Consider the following 19971-nt stretch of genomic DNA (forward strand, 5'->3'; position numbering starts at 1 on the left):
GGTGCCCTGGGATGGCTCTCAGGGTGATCTGTTTCATCACCTCGCTGGGCACTGAGGTCAGGCTGACAGGCCTGAAGTTCCCCAGATCCTCCTTCCAGCCCTTCTTCAGGATGGGCTCACATTGGCACCTCCAGTCCTCTGGGACCTCCCTGCTGAGCCAGGACTGATGAGAAATGATGGAGAACAGCTTGGGGAGCTCATCCAACAGCTCCCTCATCCTCCTAGGATGGATCCCATCTGGTTGTAGAGACACCTGTGAGCATCTGAGTGGCTCAGCAGGTCCCCAGCTGTTTCCTCCTGGATTACAGGGGTCTGTTTTGCTCTCTGTCTCCATCTGCCCCCTCAAGAAGAACAAAAAGAACACTTGTCCTGAGGACAACCTGTCTTATTTTTGAAAACTGAGGCAAAGTAGAGGTATTGTTTCTCAGACTTTACCTCATCTTTGGTAACTATATTCCCTCCAATAAGGAATGGAAATTCTCCTTGACCATCCTTTTCCCATTAATGTATTGATAAAACAATTTTTATTATCCTTCACAGAAGCAGCCTGGTTAAGTCCTAATAGAGGTTTCAGCTCTCTAATTATATTTCTGCATGACCTAGCAACACCCTTAAACATTTCCTTAGTTGCCTGCCTCTCAGCCCAAAGGTGATGCAGCTTCTTTTCTCCCTGAGTCCCTGGAAAAAGCTCCATGCCCTGCCAGGCCAGTTATTTTCATTGCTAGCTGACTTTTGGCACATGAGAAAGGCTGTTTCTGCTCCCTCAAGATTTCTTTCTTGAAGTGTCTCCATCCTTCCTGCAATAGTTTGTTTTTAAAGACTGTTTCTCTTAAAAAAATCAGCACCTAATTATCTAAATCTGCATCTTGTATAGTCCAAAGGCTACCCTCCATAATTCCAGGGTAGAAGTTTTGTTGATGCTCCTTCTTCTTTCATAGAATATTGAAAAACTCAATCATTTCATGGATAGTGTACCCCAAACAGCCTCTGACCACCACATCTCCCCCCAGGCCTTTTCTGTAAACAGCAGGAGACAGAGCTTTCCTGGGAAGTGGGAAGAGAAGGAAACCTCAAAGTGCAGCCTGGAAGGTTCAGCCTGGAGGTGAGGAAACAGCACAGTCCCTGCCAGGGCAGAATGTTGGTGGCCCAGGTGTCCCAGCTGAGGCTGGGCCATGCCATGGCTCTGTGTGCCAGGAGCCGGCAGCACTGGGTGCAGGGAGCCCAGGGAGGGCACAGCAATGCTGGGCTGAGAAATGCTGGGGGGACAGCGAGGTGGGTGTGTGCAGCCAGCCAGGGCAGAGGAGCAGCACGCACAGGGGCACAGGCTGCAGGAGAGATGGCCAAGGGCTGGGCAGGGCTGGCAGGGCCAGAGGCACCCAGGCCTTTGTGCCCTGGGCTGGGCAGCGCCTCTGGAGCCCCACAGGAGGAACTTTCCCTGCAGGGGCTGCACTTTGCTGCTGCCTCGGCCCTCCCTGAGCAGGCTGGCAGAGTTTGCAGGCTGATGCCATTTGTCCTTGCTGCCCCTCCCATCCCAGTGCCTCAGGAACAGCCCCGAGCCACCCGTGAAGGACAAGCCCTGCTGGGCCAGGCCTGGGCTCAGCCCTTGGCCTTTCTGCTGCCTCCAACCAGCCCAGGCCTTGCTCAGCATTGCAGTTCCTGCTCACAGCCTTGGGCTCCTGCAATCCTGCCCTCAAGGATCTGCCCTCACCAGTCCCTGGGGAGCCTTTGGCAGTCCCTGCCCCCAGTGGGGCCACTGATGCTCCAAGGGACTTGGAGTTTTGCTTCTGACTCCTTGAGCAGCTTCTTTAACTTTCTCTCAGTGCCTGGGGCTCCTGGACTCAGCCCCAAATCTGTCCTGTTATAAATATGATTTCTGCTAATTAAATTGTAATTATATTAGCAAAATTGTTGCTTCTTATCAATAGAATAATTGTAATTTATTGTTCCAATGCATAAAAGATAAAGGAAGGTTAAGCAAAGCAGATGGTATCATTCTCCAGTTGTTTAGTGGGAGTGGAGATAGTAAGGATATAGGTCTAAGAATAGCATCTAGAAATATAACTTTTGTCTTTGAATTGAGCCAAATTGGGATGATTCCAAGCATTAGACACTTGGCTTGTTATGGGAACATTAGCTTAATTATATAACTCTAAGGTCAGTGCAGCTGCGCTACCTGAGAGGTCACACAGTGAACCCTGAGGAAGACCCAGAGCCTTCACCAGAAACAAGATCCCTGAAAGGAGGAGAGACCCCCGACCATTGTTGAAGCATGGGCAACACAACATAGTGACAGAGATTTTAGGAATAGGATCTAGGAGGAAATTTCCAGAACATTCTGTATTAATATGTATTAGTAAACTATATAAATGAGATTTTAGCTTGATTCAGTTGGCATGGTGTGAGAGGAAGGGCCCTCCCCATACCCCTGGTTGGTTTTGCTTATGCTTTATTTGAACTCAACCTCAATTACACTAAAATACTCACTGCCAAAGTTTGCATTTATTTAAATATACATAACAAATATACTTTGATTGAATTTGTTTATATACAATTACTGCTATTATTAATAAATTACTGCTAAATATATATTTGTTGTTTGATTAACTGAACAATTGAAGACTCCATTCATAACAATTTTGGGGATCATTAAAATACAGAAAAATTCCAGGAGCTCTTTGTATTTCTTCATTTGTCTTCAAGTCTCCAGGGCTTGTGCAGATGCTTGGAGACATTTTGGAGTTTTCCTAAGAAGGAAGATTTGAAAGTGCATCATAACTTTACTCAAGGGAATGTTTTTCACTTTTTCTGTTCAGAGGCAAAGTGATAGAAGCATTTCCCAAATGACCTTGATGCACAATGTCTCTTTAGAAGGTCTGGGCACAATGAAGAATGAGCCCCTTTGCAGGCTGACCCTGTTTGGACCACCTGCTCCTCACCCCCCTCATCACCATATCATGATGTCTCCCACCTGGTGCTGACAACCCAAAATATAAAAAATCTCATTCATTTCTGTTTGTAATAAAAATGTTATTTAATTTTAAAATTAAAATTAATTTTCCTTATTTGTAATATTGTTATTCTATTTTTTAGACCAAATTTTAATATTCGTAATAAAAATATTTCTTTAGCAACCAAAAAAATTATTGGTCATTGCTTTTATGTAATACAATTCCCTTCATTAATTAAGCTCTATTGGTTCTTTATTTCTCTCTTTTTAGGATAATTCATAATGTTTGAGTTATTTTTTTATCTTTTTTATATCTTTTTTTTTTCAGACAGGTTTAGGGTGGGCACTTCGGGGTCCAGGGAGACATTTCTGGGGCACATTCGGGGCAGTTTTGGGTCTGGGGGAAGAATTTTGAGGGACAGGAGGACACTTGGGGGCATTGAGTGGGCACTAGAAAAAAACCTAGGGATCCTGAGGGAAAGTCTGGGCTTTGAAGTGGCTCATGGGTGTCTGTAAGGGGGTTCTCCAGGGTGCAGGGCATGATGGGAGTTGTAGGAGTAGGTATAATACAGTTTAATGGGGCTGCAGTGCATCATGGTTATTCCAGGTACAGCTGCAATATCTCTCGGTGGAGCATGGGGCATGATGGGAAATGAAGTCATTGCTTGAATAGCACTCTATGGCACCACAAAGCATGATGGGAGCTGTAGTCCCGGAAGTGATTCTAATGGAGTGTTTACGAGCTCTGGGAGGGCACTTGGGGGACACTTTTGCCTCTGAACAGCAACTTCAGGTTCTCAGGGAGGAATGTTTACAGTTCGGGAGCACTTGGGGGGAGCTTGGAGAGCTCTAACCAGGCACTTTAGGGCACGGGGCACAGCAGGAGTTTTAGGCACGGGACTGTGTTATAAGGTGCTCTGAGCACACGGGGGGATAGCAGCAGATGAATTCCCAGAAGTGGCTGTAACGGGCATCTGTGGGCTTGGGAGCATTCAGGGAATTCTGGGACGTTTTTGGGGGTACGCGAATGGGCGCTGAGGGGACACTTAGGGATCCTTGGAGTTTCTGGAGGACATCTATTGGACATACAGGGGGAATACCGGGGTTCTGTGGAGCGTGGGGCATGATGGGTATTGTAGTCCCAGCTCCAATGGGGCTCTATGGGGCTGCAAGGCATGCTGGGAGTTAGAGGCACAAAGGAAAAATGGCGCCGACTCCAGGCACCACCCCTGAGGTCCCGGTCCCCGGCCTGAACCTCCTTGGTGGCACCTTGGGCTGGCACATACCTCAGGAGGGTGTCTGTTTTCACAGGGGAAAATAAGGTGTTTTAGATTGGTTCAAAAGTAAAACAAAGGGGAGAAAACCCTGTTTGCTTGAGTGGAAGCAGTTCTCCAAGCACAGCAGGTGTCAGGTGAGTGAGGACAGACAGGATGGGGTTGGGGAATGTGGAGCAAGGTTGTCTACAGTGGGTCAGACCTCAAGGCACAGCTTCTCTGAGCAGGCCAGACATCCTGAGGAGAAACTCTGGATCAATATCAATCACAGAATGCTAAAGACAAGACCTTCTAAGACCTCTGCTTAAAGACAACAGTAATAAAATCCATCCTTTAAAATAGGAATGGATATTTTTAAGAAACACTTTGAAGTGTTTTTCCATAACTATTATAGGAAATAATCCTAATGAACTACACCAGACCAGAGGGAAATCAAGGCAGAGCCATGGTTTGTTAGGAAACCTCTCAAGAACTCCAAGTGAAATCAAACTCCAAAGTTTCTTCAAGTTTTAATGGGTCCCACTGAGGGACACAACTGAGAAAGTGTCCCCAAGCCTCAATCAGAGCAGAGAACTGGAGGCAGAGATGACAAGTGGGGACAAAGAGAAGCCAAGTCTTGGTGCCCTGGGGCACAGCAGGGTCTGTGCCACCAAGGGCTCTGAGGAGACACCTTGTCCTGAGCCACTGGGGCCTCCTGGCACAGCCCCAGCAAGGCTGGGCACTGTCACTACTTGTCCTGCCCTTGTCGTTATTCGCGATACGGCCGCGGAGAATAACGACAATGACTCCTCCAGCTAGCAGCAAAGAGAAGCAACTTTATTGTGAAGGCGAACCACTTTTATAGTGTGGATCGCTGAAGAAGAGAGGAACGGCCGTCCGTTGGATAGTAGAAGAAAACAGAACGCTCTCACGGATCGTGAGAACTGTTTTTCCTTACTTTCTGAAAAACAGCAGGTGCTTAATCTTATTGTGAATTCCTTCCTGTTTTTCCCGAGGTTTATCACCTTGGGAAGATCCAGGGAGGAACAGGCAAACTGCAGCAGACCCGAGAGAAATTTTCCTTAGCATGAGAAAGGAGAAAAAGGCCTCAGGCCCTTGCAATTTTCAGCCTGTGGCTTCAATGAAGCCCACAAGTCCCCCTTTTAGTTTTAAAAGAAAAAAGGAGGTGTTTGCTGTCCTCCTTAGGATCCTTGTCGGAGGGAGCAAACACATCCCTGGAGATCCGTGGACGCTTGAAGCATCCAGGGAAACCTTCGCACCTGATGCTTCCCAGCAACTTACTTCTAATACAATAGGAAAGAAACCCGCCACCATTCGCCAGACCCGTGATTTCCAATATAAAATTTATCTAACAATGTCCAAAGACTGAAAACAGTTCCAAAGAAACAAAAGAGTTCATCCTCTGCTGGTAGAGGGACCATCTGGCTGGCGGTCGGCCTGTTGGTCAGCATCCAAAGGCTGTGCCTCGGCTGCATTCTGTCTCTGATGTCGCAGGTCAGGGCGGACACATCTCGCAGGCAGCCAGCGTACCCCGGTATCTGTTGAGACGCAAGCATACCCACGGCCCCAAACGATGAGTTCATGCGGGCCTTCCCACTTGTTCGTGGTCAAGTTCCGTATGAACACCTTCGCTCGGGGCAAGCGTATCTCATCTGCAGCCTGTAAAGAAGTAAAGTGATTCACAATAACAGGATTATTGGAATCTTGTGGCACAGTGAGGTGATTGATGGTATATAAAGCTTTTTCTAGTCGGCTGTGTGGTGTTTCACCAGCCATTCCCCTTTTTTGTTTTTCGAGAACGCGTTTCAGAGTACCATGAGCGCGTTCGACAATGGCTTGACCTGTTGGAGAATGTGGGTGCCCAGCCTGTGTGAGACTCCCCACATCTGCAGAAACTGCCTCGTCTCTGAGTTGTTCACTGCAGGTACTGTGAAAGCGAATTTTGGCCTATCTTCAGGACACAAGGGGATTGTGAAAAAGCAGTCCTTCAGATCAATGACCAGAATTTCCCATCCAGCAGGGAGCATGGTAGGTGAGGGCATGCCAGGCTGTAAAGCCCCCATGCTCTCCATGACTGCATTGATTTTCCTGAGATCCTGTAACAACCTCCATTTACCTGATTTTTTCTGTATAACAAAAACTGGGGAATTCCAGGGACTACTAGAGGGTTCTATGTGTCCCTGCTGCAATTGTTCCTTTACTAATTCTCGAAGGGCTATTAATTTCTGTTTTGGCAAGGGCCACTGATTTTGCCATACGGGGGTATTAGACAACCACCGTAGGGGTATCATAGGATAGTTCTTGCCCTTCACTTCAGTGACCCTAATTAAAAATTTGCTTCCATGCGCACCCCCCAGGCTGCCAACACATCTCGTCCCCAGAGGTTGATAGGGGCTGCAGTGATGTATGGTCGGACCGTGGCTGTCTGCCCTTCCATATTTCTGATCAACACAGGCCTCTGACTCACAAAGGTCTGTGTTGTGCCCCCCAAGCCTGCAATGGCCTGACCCAGAGGGGCCACAGGCCATGTGGGAGGCCAGGCAGAGAGTGAGATCACTGTTACATCCGCCCCAGTGTCCAGCAAACCTCTGAGTTGAGTCTGAGACGGGTTGGCACCTGAGAGAGTCAGAGTACACATCATTTGTGGTCGCTGATCCGAGACATTCATTGTCCAGAAAACCTGTGGTGGTCCTGTGGATCCAAAGCAACCGTCTTTGCGATTTCGCTGATCAACCCTGAGAACAGACGAATAGAAAGGCACCAATTGGGCAATTCGAGTTCCCTTTGGGATAGTGACAGGAGGAGAAGGCGTAGAAACCATGGCATAGATTTGACCTGTGAAATCAGCATCAATGACCCCGGGGTGGACAAAAATTCCCTGGAGGGTGCTGTTTATAATATCCACCTCCTGACATCTTTTGATGCTGCCACATGGCAGCTGCCAGGGCAGAGATCTGATGATCTATAGTCCCCACTTTTGAACATGCCTGTATCATGTCAGTTAGTGAGGGATCTCCTGGTAGAGACTGTATAATTTTTGCACAGTCAGCATTGGCATTATCTTTGGCTAGCTGTTTACACAACATCTGCCTGAGAGCATCATCTTCGACCTGTTTCTCTAGGGCTGCAGCCACCTTTTCTACAAATTGTAGGAATGGTTCGTTAGGACCCTGAGTAATCTTCACATATTTTGTTTTAGGAGCTGCAGCTTCTATTGTTTTATAATTGCTGCGAACCCTATTTTTTGGCATTGCTCAAGAATGGGAGGGGGCCAAGATGCTTGGAGGTCAGGGTTAGAGAAACGAAACGTACCCATCAAAACCTCTCGGCCTATTGCATACCTAGGGTCATCCTGGGGCAGCCCCATATTGTCTGCAGCAGCCCTATCAGCCATTTGCGCCCAGGTGTCCTCAAACACTCTGAACTGCACTGGCTGAAATAGCACCTGTGCTATATGCCTTATATCATAAGGTGCTAACAGGTCTGTATTTAATACTCTAAGAATCTGCATGACCTGGGTGGAACCGAGTCCAAAGCGTGCTACCTTATCTTGTACATCTTGGACAACACGCCAAGCAATTGGGTCATGCCGGTCGAGTTGACCTTGCGCCCCTTTGAAGACGGGAAAAGCCTGAGCCCCTTCCGTCCCCCGGGTGTCCCCATCACTGCTTTGCGACAGGTCATCCCCGGGGGCCGGGTAGGGCCCCGCGGGGTCACCCTGGACGCTTCCCTCCATCTGGAAAACTCCTTTTCTTGGCATTCCCACCTTCTCTAAGAGGTCCCAATCCCCGTTTTGCAATGCCCGCAACCTGACAGCCTCCCAAATTACGCGGGGGTTTCTGCCGCGATTGCTGGCCGAAGGGACACCATGCCTCCGGCGGGGGTGTTGTGGTTCGTCGGCGACGCGGGGGTTTCTGCCGCGATTGCTGGCCGAAGGGACACCACGCCTCCGGCGGGGGTGTTGTGGTTCGTCGGCGTCTGTGGCGCTGGAGTGGGATGACGAAGGCGGCGACTCCTGCCCCACGGAGGATGTCGCGGCGGTCTCCGATCCCGTTGAGACAGGGCCGGCCGCGGAGGCAGGAGCGGCGACCTTGTTTGGGGCCCGCGCGGCAGGACACGCCCCTAGAGACGAGGAGGATCCTGGCGGCGTCCCGGGAGGGTTGGTGGGGGGACCCGAAGCTTCCGGGATCGTGGGCCGTGACGTCAAGCGTCGCGCAGGGGGTAGCGATAGCTCCGCCCCTGCGGCTGGCTGCCCCTGCCGTCTTTGGTCTGGGGGGGGGCCCGCCGGCAGCCAGGGACCCATTCTCGCTGCCAGGCAATTCGCGATGCGCCGCGGTTCATCGGGGGTGGTGACATAGGGCAAAAACGCCTCCCAGATGGCCGTCGCGATCGCGAACGTGACTTGCTCCACTACCTCCAGTGTAATAGCTGGCTTTTGCACTGTCTCTGCCGTTACCGCCCTCCGGGGAAAGGACGCCGCGCTATCTTGGGGTGCGAGCGGGAGGGGCTGTCCTGACTTCGGGGGGTTCTCGGAGCAGTCATCGGACTCGCCCTCGCTCCGTTCAAATCTCGCCTCATCCTCCACAAAACTCTGATGAATAGTCCCCCAGGTAGTAAGCAGCGGGCACACTGAAACATCTCCTTTATGGAGAGCTGCACACAACAGATTCCCCAGCTCTTTCCAAACTTCCATTGAAAAAACTTCTCCTTCCTCCTCTGAAAAACCGCGCTCCTTTGCCCAAGCTAGCAAGGCAATCAAATCTTTATCTGGGATTTGGGTGTCTAAGTCCTCTAGAACATCCCTCCATAATGAGATAATAATCTCCTCTTGTTTGGATAGATTGTTCCCCATTTTAGAATTTTTCGCCTAGCCGCTAGTTTGGAGGAGGGAGGTGGGGGGAAACACAGTACCTTCTCTCCGCGGAAAGAGGAGCGGTCGCTAGGGCGCTCGCAGTCCGGGGTTGCCGGGGCTCCGATTCGGCGGCAGCGCTCGCGGTCCAAGGTGGCTCCGCTCCGCGGGGCTGCGGGGCTCCGCGGTCCCAGTTCGCGCTGTCCTGGCGAAAGACGGTCTCGGCTCCCGTGAAGGACGATCTCGGTGGAACCTCCAATTGTCGTTATTCGCGATACGGCCGCGGAGAATAACGACAATGACTCCTCCAGCTAGCAGCAAAGAGAAGCAACTTTATTGTGAAGGCGAACCACTTTTATAGTGTGGATCGCTGAAGAAGAGAGGAACGGCCGTCCATTGGATAGTAGAAGAAAACAGAACGTTCTCACGGATCGTGAGAACTGTTTTTCCTTACTTTCTGAAAAACAGCAGGTGCTTAATCTTATTGTGAATTCCTTCCTGTTTTTCCCGAGGCTTATCACCTTGGGAAGATCCAGGGAGGAACAGGCAAACTGCAGCAGACCCGAGAGAAATTTTCCTTAGCATGAGAAAGGAGAAAAAGGCCTCAGGCCCTTGCAATTTTCAGCCTGTGGCTTCAATGAAGCCCACATGTCTGTAGGGTAGAAATTGGCCATGCAAAGGTTCTCCTTCATTGTGGCAGGGGTTTATTCCTGCTTTCTTTCCTGCAGATACACCCAAACCCAACACTGCAACACCAGCCTCAAAATGACTCTCATTTTGACTGTCCCTGAAAATTCAGAACCATCCTCAGAGTGTTATCTGCGGGGGTTAAAGTCGGGTGGATGGTCATCAGGAGAGACTCAGGAGCTCGCTATATTCTGGTCATGAAGTGTAGTTTATGGTAAGGGCGTGGGTATATGAGGGACTGAGTGTAAGAGAGAATAAGAGAGTAGAGAGAATAGAGCATAGAGAGAATAAGAGAGAGGATAAGATAGCCATTTCCCATTTACAATACAATAAGTATTCTTCTATGTTGAATATTCTAATTTCCATTAACCAATCTACTACAAAATACTAATTTCCTAATATTTGCATGCAACCTATAGGAATAGCTCTATTACCATGTTTTATGGCTTTCTTATCTATAAACCTTATCTCTAAACCTTTCCTGCCATACTTGGAACAGGATGTCTGTTAGCTCCTTGGTATTTATGCCATTTGGCATTATCTAAACAAAGGAAGAGGCCTTAAACCTTCACATCTATTTCCTCGTCCCCAACAGTTTCCCTGTTCCCAGGGATAGGCTCCAAGGCTGGGCTCTCATTTGCACGCAATGAAGAAGAGCTGCTGCACTTGCCAGTGGCTTGGGGGCTCACGATCAGAGCTTTGAATGCAGCTTTTGTGCACACTCTGCCTCCCTGAGCCAAGCAGCATTCCTGGGCATGGACACCCCTGCTGCAGCCAACATCCTCCCAGCACAGCTGCAGGAACGAGATTGCAGCAAGCCCTGCCTGAAGGAGTCTCCAGTCTGCTGCAGCCCTGCACCTGCAGTGGAATCACCTTGTGATGCCATGGGGGAGCAAAGGGGGTGAGGGGCTCTTTGCAGATGAGGGTCTCCTCAATGTGCTGCTGCTGCTGCTCCCTGGGCCTGATTCAGCAGCTGGTGCCTTCCCTCACAGCTGTATCAGGAGCCTGCCTGGAAAAACGACACTGCAAGTGCAAGTGACAGCCACCTATCCCTGCCATGGCTCTGCCCACAGGGCGTTCTGCCTACCAAACTGCTCCAGGTCAGGTAATGTTAGACAACGTAAAAATACCTTCAAACAATGCATTTTCCACATTCGGCCAAAATCATGGCCACACAGTCCACATGTTGGGGGCAGACTGCTGTCGGCAGAATGGGGGCAGCCCCAGCAGCTGCTCTCCCCATGGCTGGATGGCCATGGCCATGGAGGCAAGTCTCTCACCGTGCCCACTGCTGTGGCACCCAGTGCTCTGCAGTTGTTGTCAATGAACTCAGGGTGCTGCTACTGCAGCAACATCACTTCACACATTTGATAAAAAAGACTTGGAATGACATACAGGACTTGCCCAAAAAGCTACTTAAATAAAAAGGGGAGGGGGCAGGGGAGTTAGAATAGTTCACTCCTTCTAATACAAGCATACATGGAATTAAGCAGGGACATTGGGCTAATCACATAGGGGACTGGTTTGAAAGCCTTGTCTCTAGCCAGGTTTTTTCAGGAGAAAGGAATAGATAAGATTTTACAACATTTCTGTGGGCAAGTCTGAGCCAGAACTCAAAGCACAAGACAAATACTCCCAAATTTGCTACCCATAGGGAAAGGAAGCAGAAAAGCAGATAAAACAAGTGCCATTGCTGCTAAATTGCCTGCATTTATCTCATGGTCCAACCTTGCTGCACAAAAGCACCTCAATTCAAATGCACAGCTGAAGATCAAGGAATGAAAAGTGTTTCAAGAACATTTAAAGCCTGGTTCCCTTTACTTTCAAGGAAAGGGAGATGCTAAATTCCTTAAAAACCTCAATGTGGGTCAATTTGGGACTGCATCCTTCAAAACAAGGAATGGAGGTTTAGAGCTGCAGAACTGTTTCAGTGGAAAACCCTTTCAAGACCAGAGAAGCCCCCTTAATACCTGAAGCCACTAACACTGCCAAGGCCACCACTAAAGCATATCCCAGGACAGGATGCTCTTGGCCTTCTTGGCCACCTGGGCACTCCCTGGCTCATGTTCATCCACTGCCAAACAGCACCCCATGACCTTTCTGCTGGGTGGCTTTCCAGCCACTCTGCCCCCAGCCTGGAGCCTCCCATGGCTGTTGTGGCTGACGTGCAGCATGGGGCACTTCACCTTGTTGAACTTCATACAGGTGGCCTCAGCCCTTGATCCAGCCTGTCCAGGTGTCTCAGCAGACACTTTCTACCCCTCAGCAGATCAACAGTCCCACCCAGCCTGGGTGCCTCTGTTCCCAGGGAAACTCGCTGACCTGTTTGGCATGGACACTTTTGTGCAAAGCCCTGGCATTGGGAGTGCAGGTCTGGGCTCCTGGCCAGCTCAGGGGGCCTTGGCCCAGGAGCCCCAGCAGGGGCAGTTGAGCAGCACTGCCCCCAGGGTCCCTGCCAGCGAGGAGGACAAGGGGAAGGGCCAGCAGGGCTCAGCCTCACACAGAGGTAAGGTGGGAGCTGGGCCACTGTCTAGTGACCACCCATTAGATGGGTTGATAGTAAACTCTGTGTTCACCTCACTCACTTTGTCCCTTTTACCTGATCTATAACTTCTCATTCCCTATCAACAACTCAGATAAAGGCAAGGAGTTCATGGAGTGTGGCATGCTCTGTGCACACTCTGAAGCTTCATCTGACTCTGCATCAACAACCCTGCACGGCAGGGAAGGACAGGGACACGCTGGAGCAGGAGCCCAGCACGGACACCAAGGGGATTCGAGGGCTGGAGCAGCTCTCCTGCAAGGAAAGCCTGGCACAGCTGGGCTTCTTCAGCCTGCAAAAGAGACTTAGGCTTAGGCTTGGCCCAACTGCGGCCTTCCAGTACCTGATGGCAACCTACAAGAAAGCTGGACAGGGGCTTTGTATAAGGGCAGGCAGAGAGAGCACAAGGGAGAATGGATCCAAAGTGAAAGAGAGTAGATTTAGATGAGAGATTCAGAAAAAAAGACTTTCCTGGAACAGGTTGCCTAGAGAAGCTGTGCATGCCCCACCCCTGACACTATATGAGGCCAGGCTAGATAGAGCTCAGGACAAGTTGGTCTGGTACAAGGGGTCCCCAGGCACAGCACGGGGGTTGCAGCAATGTGGTCTTCCATGTCCCTTCCAAGCGAAAGCATGCCATGATTCTGTGATTCTGGGATACCTCACCTCCTCATCCTTCGGCAGAAAAAGAAACTTGGCACCAAGTTCCACGTTGCAGACCAAGTCTTTTGACAACCTGCTACTGTTTCAACAGAGAATGAAAAGAGATGACAATATTGACACAATTTCTCTTTTCTACTTGACATTTCAATGCTCTGCTCCTATCCACACGTGCAAAACTCAGAAGAGGCAATTCTTCCCTATGAAATGCTTTGTCACACCCAAAGAAGAAAGCCACAAGAGTGGCAGAATGGCGAGAGCACCGTGCATTCTGCACAGGTGTAGAAGCCTCCCCTGGAGCAGCTCTACAGGGAGGGCCCGCTCATGGGGAGCAGCGGCTGCGGCAGCGTTTATGCTGGGACCCGGCTAGCCGACAGCGCCCCGGTAAGAGACGGGGCCGGCTCAGAGCGGGGAGGGGACAGTGGACAGTGAGCCTAGCCCGCTGCTCGCCTTGGCTTGCAGGTGGACATCAAGTGAGTGGGCTGGGATCATATCTGGGAGTGGGCGTGGCTGAGGAGTGAGCGGGACCAGCAGGAGCAGCCAGCAGGGTGTGCTAGGTGGGGTGAAGGCCAGGCCTGGCAAGGGGGGTGGCAGCTGGGATGCTGTGAGGGGATCGAGCATGGAGGGAGTGTGGAGGGAGCGGGGAGGGAGCGGGAGCCGAGCAGCGTACCAGGCAGTGGTGAGCTGCAGTGGGGCTGGGCAGGGGGTGCCGAAGGCGCAGTGCAGCATCAGCCCCACTGACGGCATCACGGTCCCACTGCAGTACAACGGCGCCCTTGTGCCCCTGGAGCTTCAAAAAAGAGTAAAGGAAGAAAACCCCCTGTTTGTTGAGTGCAGCCAGTTCTCCAACCAAAGCAGGTACCAGGTGAGTGAGAACAGACAGGATGGGGCTGGGCAATGTGAAGCAAGGTTGTCCACACTGGGTCAGACCTCAAGGAACAGCTTCTCTCAGCAGGCCAGATCTCCTGAAGAGAGACCCTGCATCAGTATCATTCACAGAACTCTGCAATCAACTCTGCTCTAAAGAGAAACTAATAAAAGACATGCTTTAAAATAGGAATACTTATTTCTGAGAAGCTCTTTGAAATATTTCTCCATAACTGTAGAAAAAACTTCCTAATGAACTTCACTAGAGCAGAGGGGAATCAAGGCAGAGCCATGGTTTTGTCAGGACTTGCTCTATCCCAATGAGCCTGGTGGTGCATTTGGTGCTGAGCCCTTGAACCTCAGGGCCTGAGAGGAGTCCAAGTCAGAAGAAAAACCCAAATGCCTCAAAGAAGAAATGGGGCCCACGGAGGTCCATCCCCACCTCAGGTTCCTCACAGACTCCTTGGGAGAGAGAATTGGAGGCCATGACTGCCCAAAAACCTCTCAGAGAGCCAGAGAGGAAAGGAAAAAGGAAAGTACCTTAAAAAAACTGAAGTACCTTGAAGCATTAATGAGCCCACTGAGTGCATTATTACCAACAAAGGCTTTCAAGGGACTAATTAAAGCAGATAATTGGAGGCCATGATTGCACAAAGTTCTCAGAGACTCCAAGGCAAAAGCAAAATCCAAAGTCCTTTGAAAAACTTGCAGTCCCTGGGAGCATGAAGGAGCCCCCAGGGCCATTCCTGACCAAGACTCCCCAGGGACTGGTCCCAGCAGATCCCTGAGGACACTGGGATGTGGGGGGGACACTGAGGTCAAGACATGGGGTGACAGTGCCCAGCCTTGCTGGGGCTGTGCCAGGAGGCCCCAGTGGCTCAGGACAAGGTGTCTCCTCAGAGTCCCTGGTGGCACAGACCCTGCTGTGCCCCAGGGCACCAAGACTTGACTTCTCTTTGTCCCCAGCTGTCATCTCTCCCTCCAGTTCTCTGCTCTGATTGAGGCCTGGGGACACTTTCTCAGTCGTGTTCTTCAGTGGGACCCATTAAAACTTGAAGAAGCTTTGGAGTTTGATTCTGACTTGGAGTTCTTGAGAGTTTTCTTCATCTCCCTCTCAGGGACTGATGTTCAGGGCCTCAGCACAAAGCCCAAGAGGGTCATTAAAGTCCTCGGGCTGTGTCATTGCTGCTGAGCTGGGCTGGGCTCCTGGCACAGAGGCAGCTCCTGGGAAGGGCAGCATTGCAGAGAGACAGCTCTGCCCAGGAGCAGCTCCTGTGCACAGCCCAGCAGGACTGGGGCTCTGCCTGCAGCTACCCCGTGCACAGCACAGAGGCACAGAGGGGTTAAACTCATCTTAGACTGGGGGCACAGAGCAGAGCTCGATGAGGGGTCAGTAGAGCAGAAATCCTCACAGTGTTCGAAACAGTCACTCTCTGGCTGTGGGAAGGTAAGCTGCAGTTCCTGCAGGGATCTCCTGAAGCTGGCACATCCCACAGCTTTCAGGACCTTCCAGGAGGACTCTCAGAGCTGCTGCAGTGCAGAGGATGTGGTCTTAGGGCAGGGCTGGGTTTCCCTGCTGCAGCACCCGAGACACAGCCCCAGGCAGCTCCCCTGTGTCCAGGCTCTGCTGCAGGGCTGAGCAGCCAGGGCTGCAGCCAGGAGTGCCCAGGGCTGTCCTGCAGAGCAGGGTCCTGCAGCCCAGGGCTCTGTGCTGGGGCAGGGATTCTCCTGCCTGCCAGGGGCAGTTCTCAGCCAGCCCGGGGAGCGGCTCCCAGCACTGGGGGAGAAGCTGTGGGGGCAAGGAGCGACCCTGAGCAGGGCAGGTGCTGCTGCTGAGAGGTGCTGTGTGGGTTAGGGCTGCTCCCAGCTCCAGAGCAGCCTGGGCACAGCTCCAGAAAACACTTCCCAAAAGAAGGTAAACCTTGCTGTAAAGATCAGGAAATTTCCTGAAAGTGTTTTCAATTTACTCCTTGGAGAAGGTTGGGAAAGTCGGGGTGATGGCTTAAAGATTTTTGCTTTTAATATATTTATTTTTTATATACATAGCTCTGCAAAATCCTTAATTGATTCTATTAAACTAGTAATTATTTCTATTAAACTACTAATATATACTTTTGCAACTATAATCCTTAATTAACCATAGAACATTTCCTAACCTTTCTCTTAGATTTTAGAATGATAAACTGACCTTCTAAATACATTCTTGAATTACTGTATAGTCCTATATTCAGGAGGAAGACCTACAAGAAGAACATTTTCTTTTTAATATGAATGGGAGCAGTCATAAAAATATTGTGGCAAAGAAGCCCTTGGACCTACTCAAATGGCTTAACCCAAGAGTGTCTGGGGAAACCAAATCACCTGTTAGATATTCCTGTTAAATATCCTAATTAATCAACCTTAATAAACTGTTATAATCCAGGGCTTGGTGTGTCCTATCCCCACTGGGACACCTGGAAGCTTTCAAAAAAAGTCTGTTTTTTGCTTTACCATCCTAACATTGTTTCAAGGGGCTTTTTCTCTTTTGATAATAGATAGCAGGGGGATGAGAGAAGCAGAACAGAAATTGTAATCATGTACTCACAGAATATTCTGAGTTGAAAGTGACACAGCAGGGTCACCTAAGTAACATTTGAACATTTACAGAGATGCCAGATCTGTAACTTTGGGTGGTTAGTCTCTCTGCTGGAGCCTCCCAAAGGGCCTTCAGCCACTCCCCAGCCCTAGGCAGCACCAGCATCCCCTTTGCAGGGCCCAGCAGGGCTCTCCTGAGCTGCCCTTGCCCACCTGCAGACAGACCCTGCCCCAGGCAGGGCCCTGCAGACAGGCAGGTTTGTGTGGGACAGGTGAGGGCACAGAGGGTGGGATGGGCTCTGTGAGCCTGGCAGGGCTCTCAGGAGGGAAATGTCCAGGCCCAGGGAGATGCTCGGGGAAGGAGAGGGGGCTGGACAGAGCAATGCTGGGGGCAGGAGGGCACTGTTGGTGTGTGGGAGGTGCCATGCACAGCTGGGTATGGGAACACTGCCCTGAGTGCCCGGCTGTCTCTGCCCTGCCCTCCCAGGCACAGCACCACAAAATCTTCTCTTGTTTCTGCACTCCTCTGGTACTATCATTGTTATCTGCTGCTCTCAGGAAGGCTCTGGGATTGCAGCACTGAGTCAGGCACTGCCCTTGGGATTCCTACCAGGCAGGGGTGTCCATGGGAATGGGGTGTCCAAGCTTCCCAGTGACCTGTGAGGCTGAGAGCAAAGCAGTCCATGGGAAAGGGGAATGAGCTGAGCCTCTTCCCTGAGATCCCATCATGGGCGCACCCAGGGGTCCGTTTGCGGTGGCCTTCCAAGCTCTGAGCTGCCCTCCTGAGTGCAAATCTGTGCCAGAGCCTCTCGGAGTTCCCTGAGTGTCCCACAGGGAAGTGCAGATATGCCACAGCTGAGAAAATGCTGTTGGGATTGCCGATGGAATAGTGAGTATCCTTGGCAGAAGGGGATGCTGAGAACTTGCTCAGAGACCTTTAGAGAGGGTGAGACATTCAGCGATCCCTCTGCTCTCGGCAGGGTCTGGTTTATAACAGGGTGACACAGGAGTGTGATTGTGCTCTGATCCCAGCCAGAGGTACAAATCCAGAGTAGTTGTGAACAAGCCCATCCAGCTCCTCACCTTGCCCTGAGCCACAGGGAATCTTCTGCCTCTCACATCTCTCATTGGCAAACTCTGAGTGCAGCAGAAATGCTGGGATTTCTGTCCTCAGAGAAACAGGAATGAGGTGTGCATAGGAAAATAAATCCTAAAACCAAATCCTGCCATCATTTAGATTTGTGAATTCAGAAGCTACCAAAACTTTCTGCATTAGGAGTGATTCCACTGACAAATCCTAAATATCCAGCCTTGTCCTTCTGCCACACAGCCACAAACCCAGGGCTGCAGCATGGGGATGGCTCCTCGAGAGCTCCCGTGCACATACCTGGCTGCTCCTGGCACACTCAGACACCACAACTGGAGTTCAGTCAGGGAACGGGGTGAAGGTTTTCCCAGAGCAGAAACAAGAGTCACAGTGGGACAGTCTACAGGGAGTGGCCCAGGTTTGGCTCAAAGCAGCCTCTGCTGACTTGTCACTGTCCTTTATCCATGAACAGGTACCCATGTCCAGAGACAGCAAATGTCCAACAGCAGCTCCATCAGCCACTTCCTCCTGCTGGCACTGGCAGACACGCGGCAGCTGCAGCTCCTGCACTTCTGCCTCTTCCTGGGCATCTCCCTGGCTGCCCTCCTGGCCAACGGCCTCATCATCAGCGCCGTAGCCTGCGGCCACCACCTGCACATCCCCATGTTCTTCTTCCTGCTCAACCTGGCCCTCACTGACCTGGGCTGCATCTGCACCACTGTGCCCAAAGCCATGCACAATTCCCTCTGGGACACCAGGAACATCTCCTATGCTGGATGTGCTGCACAAGTGTTTTTTGTGATGTTTTTCCTTTCAGCAGAATATTTTCTCCTGACTGTCATGTGCTACGACCGCTACGTGTCCATCTGCAAACCCCTGCACTACGGGACCCTCCTGGGCAGCAGAGCTTGTGCCCACATGGGAGCAGCTGCCTGGGCCAGTGCCTTTCTCTATTCACTGCTGCACACAGCCAATACATTTTCCCTGCCTCTGTGCCAAGGCAATGTCCTGGGCCAGTTCTTCTGTGAAATCCCACACATCCTCAAGCTCTCCTGCTCAAACACATACCTGAGGGAATTAGGACTTCTTGCTTTTCTTGCTTTTCCATTTTTTGGATGCTTTGTGTTCATGGTTTTCTCCTATGTTCAGATCTTCAGGGCTGTGCTGAGGATACCCTCTGAGCAGGGACAGCACAAAGCCTTTTCCACCTGCCTCCCTCACCTGGTTGTGGTCTCCCTGTTTATCAGCACTGGGACATTTGTCTACCTGAAGCCCTCCTCCATCTCCTCCCCATCCCTGGATCTGGCACTCTCAGTTCTGTACTCAGTGGTGTGTCCAGCCCTGAACCCCATCATCTACAGCCTGAGGAACCAGGAGCTCAAGAATGCCATGAGAAAATTGGTGACTCTATATTTTCAGAAGTGCTAAACTCTGTTTTTTGCTGCAGTGTCTTTAGAATGTAACTACAATCTTAGCCTTTTTCTCCCTATTTTTCCACTTTTTCTTTGGTAATTTTTACTGCTGTTGCTGTGTTTTTTACAAAATGCTGTGTCATTTCTCTTTGAATTTCTACATGAATATCTAACATTTTTTTGGACGTCAAAGACATGCAAGAGGTCTGTTCCTTATGCATTTGAATAAAAAGCAAGTGCCTGCCCTGTCCTGTGTGTCCAGGATTCTTCCTCAGCCCTTCTCTGTCTCTGCAGGGCAGTGCCTGTGAGAGAGATGGAGGGAAGAGACTCCCAGCACAGCAGCACAGTCAGGGACAATGGCCCTGGCTCTTCCCACATCTGCTCTTCCCAGCTCCAGCCTCTCCTTGCCAGCCCTTCAGTGGCTGTAAGACTGCAGTGCTCTGGCAGCTTGGTCACTGTCCTGCTCCATGTCAGTGTGTGGACACAGGCAGGGACAGGCCGTGGGCACTGCTGGGACACAGCTGGGCTCCAGCACAGCAGCTCCACCAGCAAAGGGATCTCCTGAGGGCAGGGCAGGAAGGCTTTGCTCTCCTCCAGATTTGCTGTCAGGAATGTGCTCCAGGAATGCCCTGGCAAAGCAAAGCCCAGTGCCTGGGGCAGAGGGGCAGTGTGCAGGGGGCACACAGCAGTGTCCTGGCACAGCCAGAGCTCCTGGGATGGACCTGAGGGAGCAGCAGAGCAGGGCCTGGGCTGTGTCTTTGTTCTGGGCACAGCCTGGGAAGGTGCCCCAGGGAAATTGTCCCACACCAACCCCTGCAACCACCATACCCAGCACTGGCCTCTGCTCCACCTGTAGGCGGTTGTTTGTCCCTGCATGGAGGGACACCAAGTGACCAGACCTGCAGGCCATGTTTGCTCTGTACTGAGGAGATTTCAGCAGTGCACTGTGTGTGTGTGTGGAGATGAACCCAAGTGAGCACAAACACCATCATCAGCCCTCAGGGGTGGCACAGTTCTGGTGGCACAGTTCTGGTGGCACAAACAGTGCCTTGAGGCCACTTCACTCTGGGAA

The 19971-nt window shown here is 51.0% G+C and overlaps 1 protein-coding gene across 1 annotated transcript; it reads left to right on the forward strand.

Moving 5' to 3' along the window:
• Positions 1-15730: 15730 nt before the first annotated feature.
• Positions 15731-18915, forward strand: LOC306815446 (olfactory receptor 14C36-like; the record flags this gene model as incomplete). The annotated part of the gene is made up of 2 exons (XM_079332006.1): positions 15731-15741; positions 17960-18915. Exon 2 carries the CDS (start codon positions 17983-17985, stop codon positions 18913-18915), a length of 933 nt encoding a protein of 310 aa, XP_079188132.1. The 5' UTR covers positions 15731-15741; positions 17960-17982.
• Between the last annotated feature and the right edge of the window lie 1056 nt (positions 18916-19971).

The sequence above is a fragment of the Erithacus rubecula genome (assembly GCF_903797595.1).
Source record: "Erithacus rubecula genome assembly, contig: scaffold_134_arrow_ctg1, whole genome shotgun sequence".
In the NCBI taxonomy this organism is placed as follows: Eukaryota; Metazoa; Chordata; class Aves; order Passeriformes; family Muscicapidae; genus Erithacus; species Erithacus rubecula.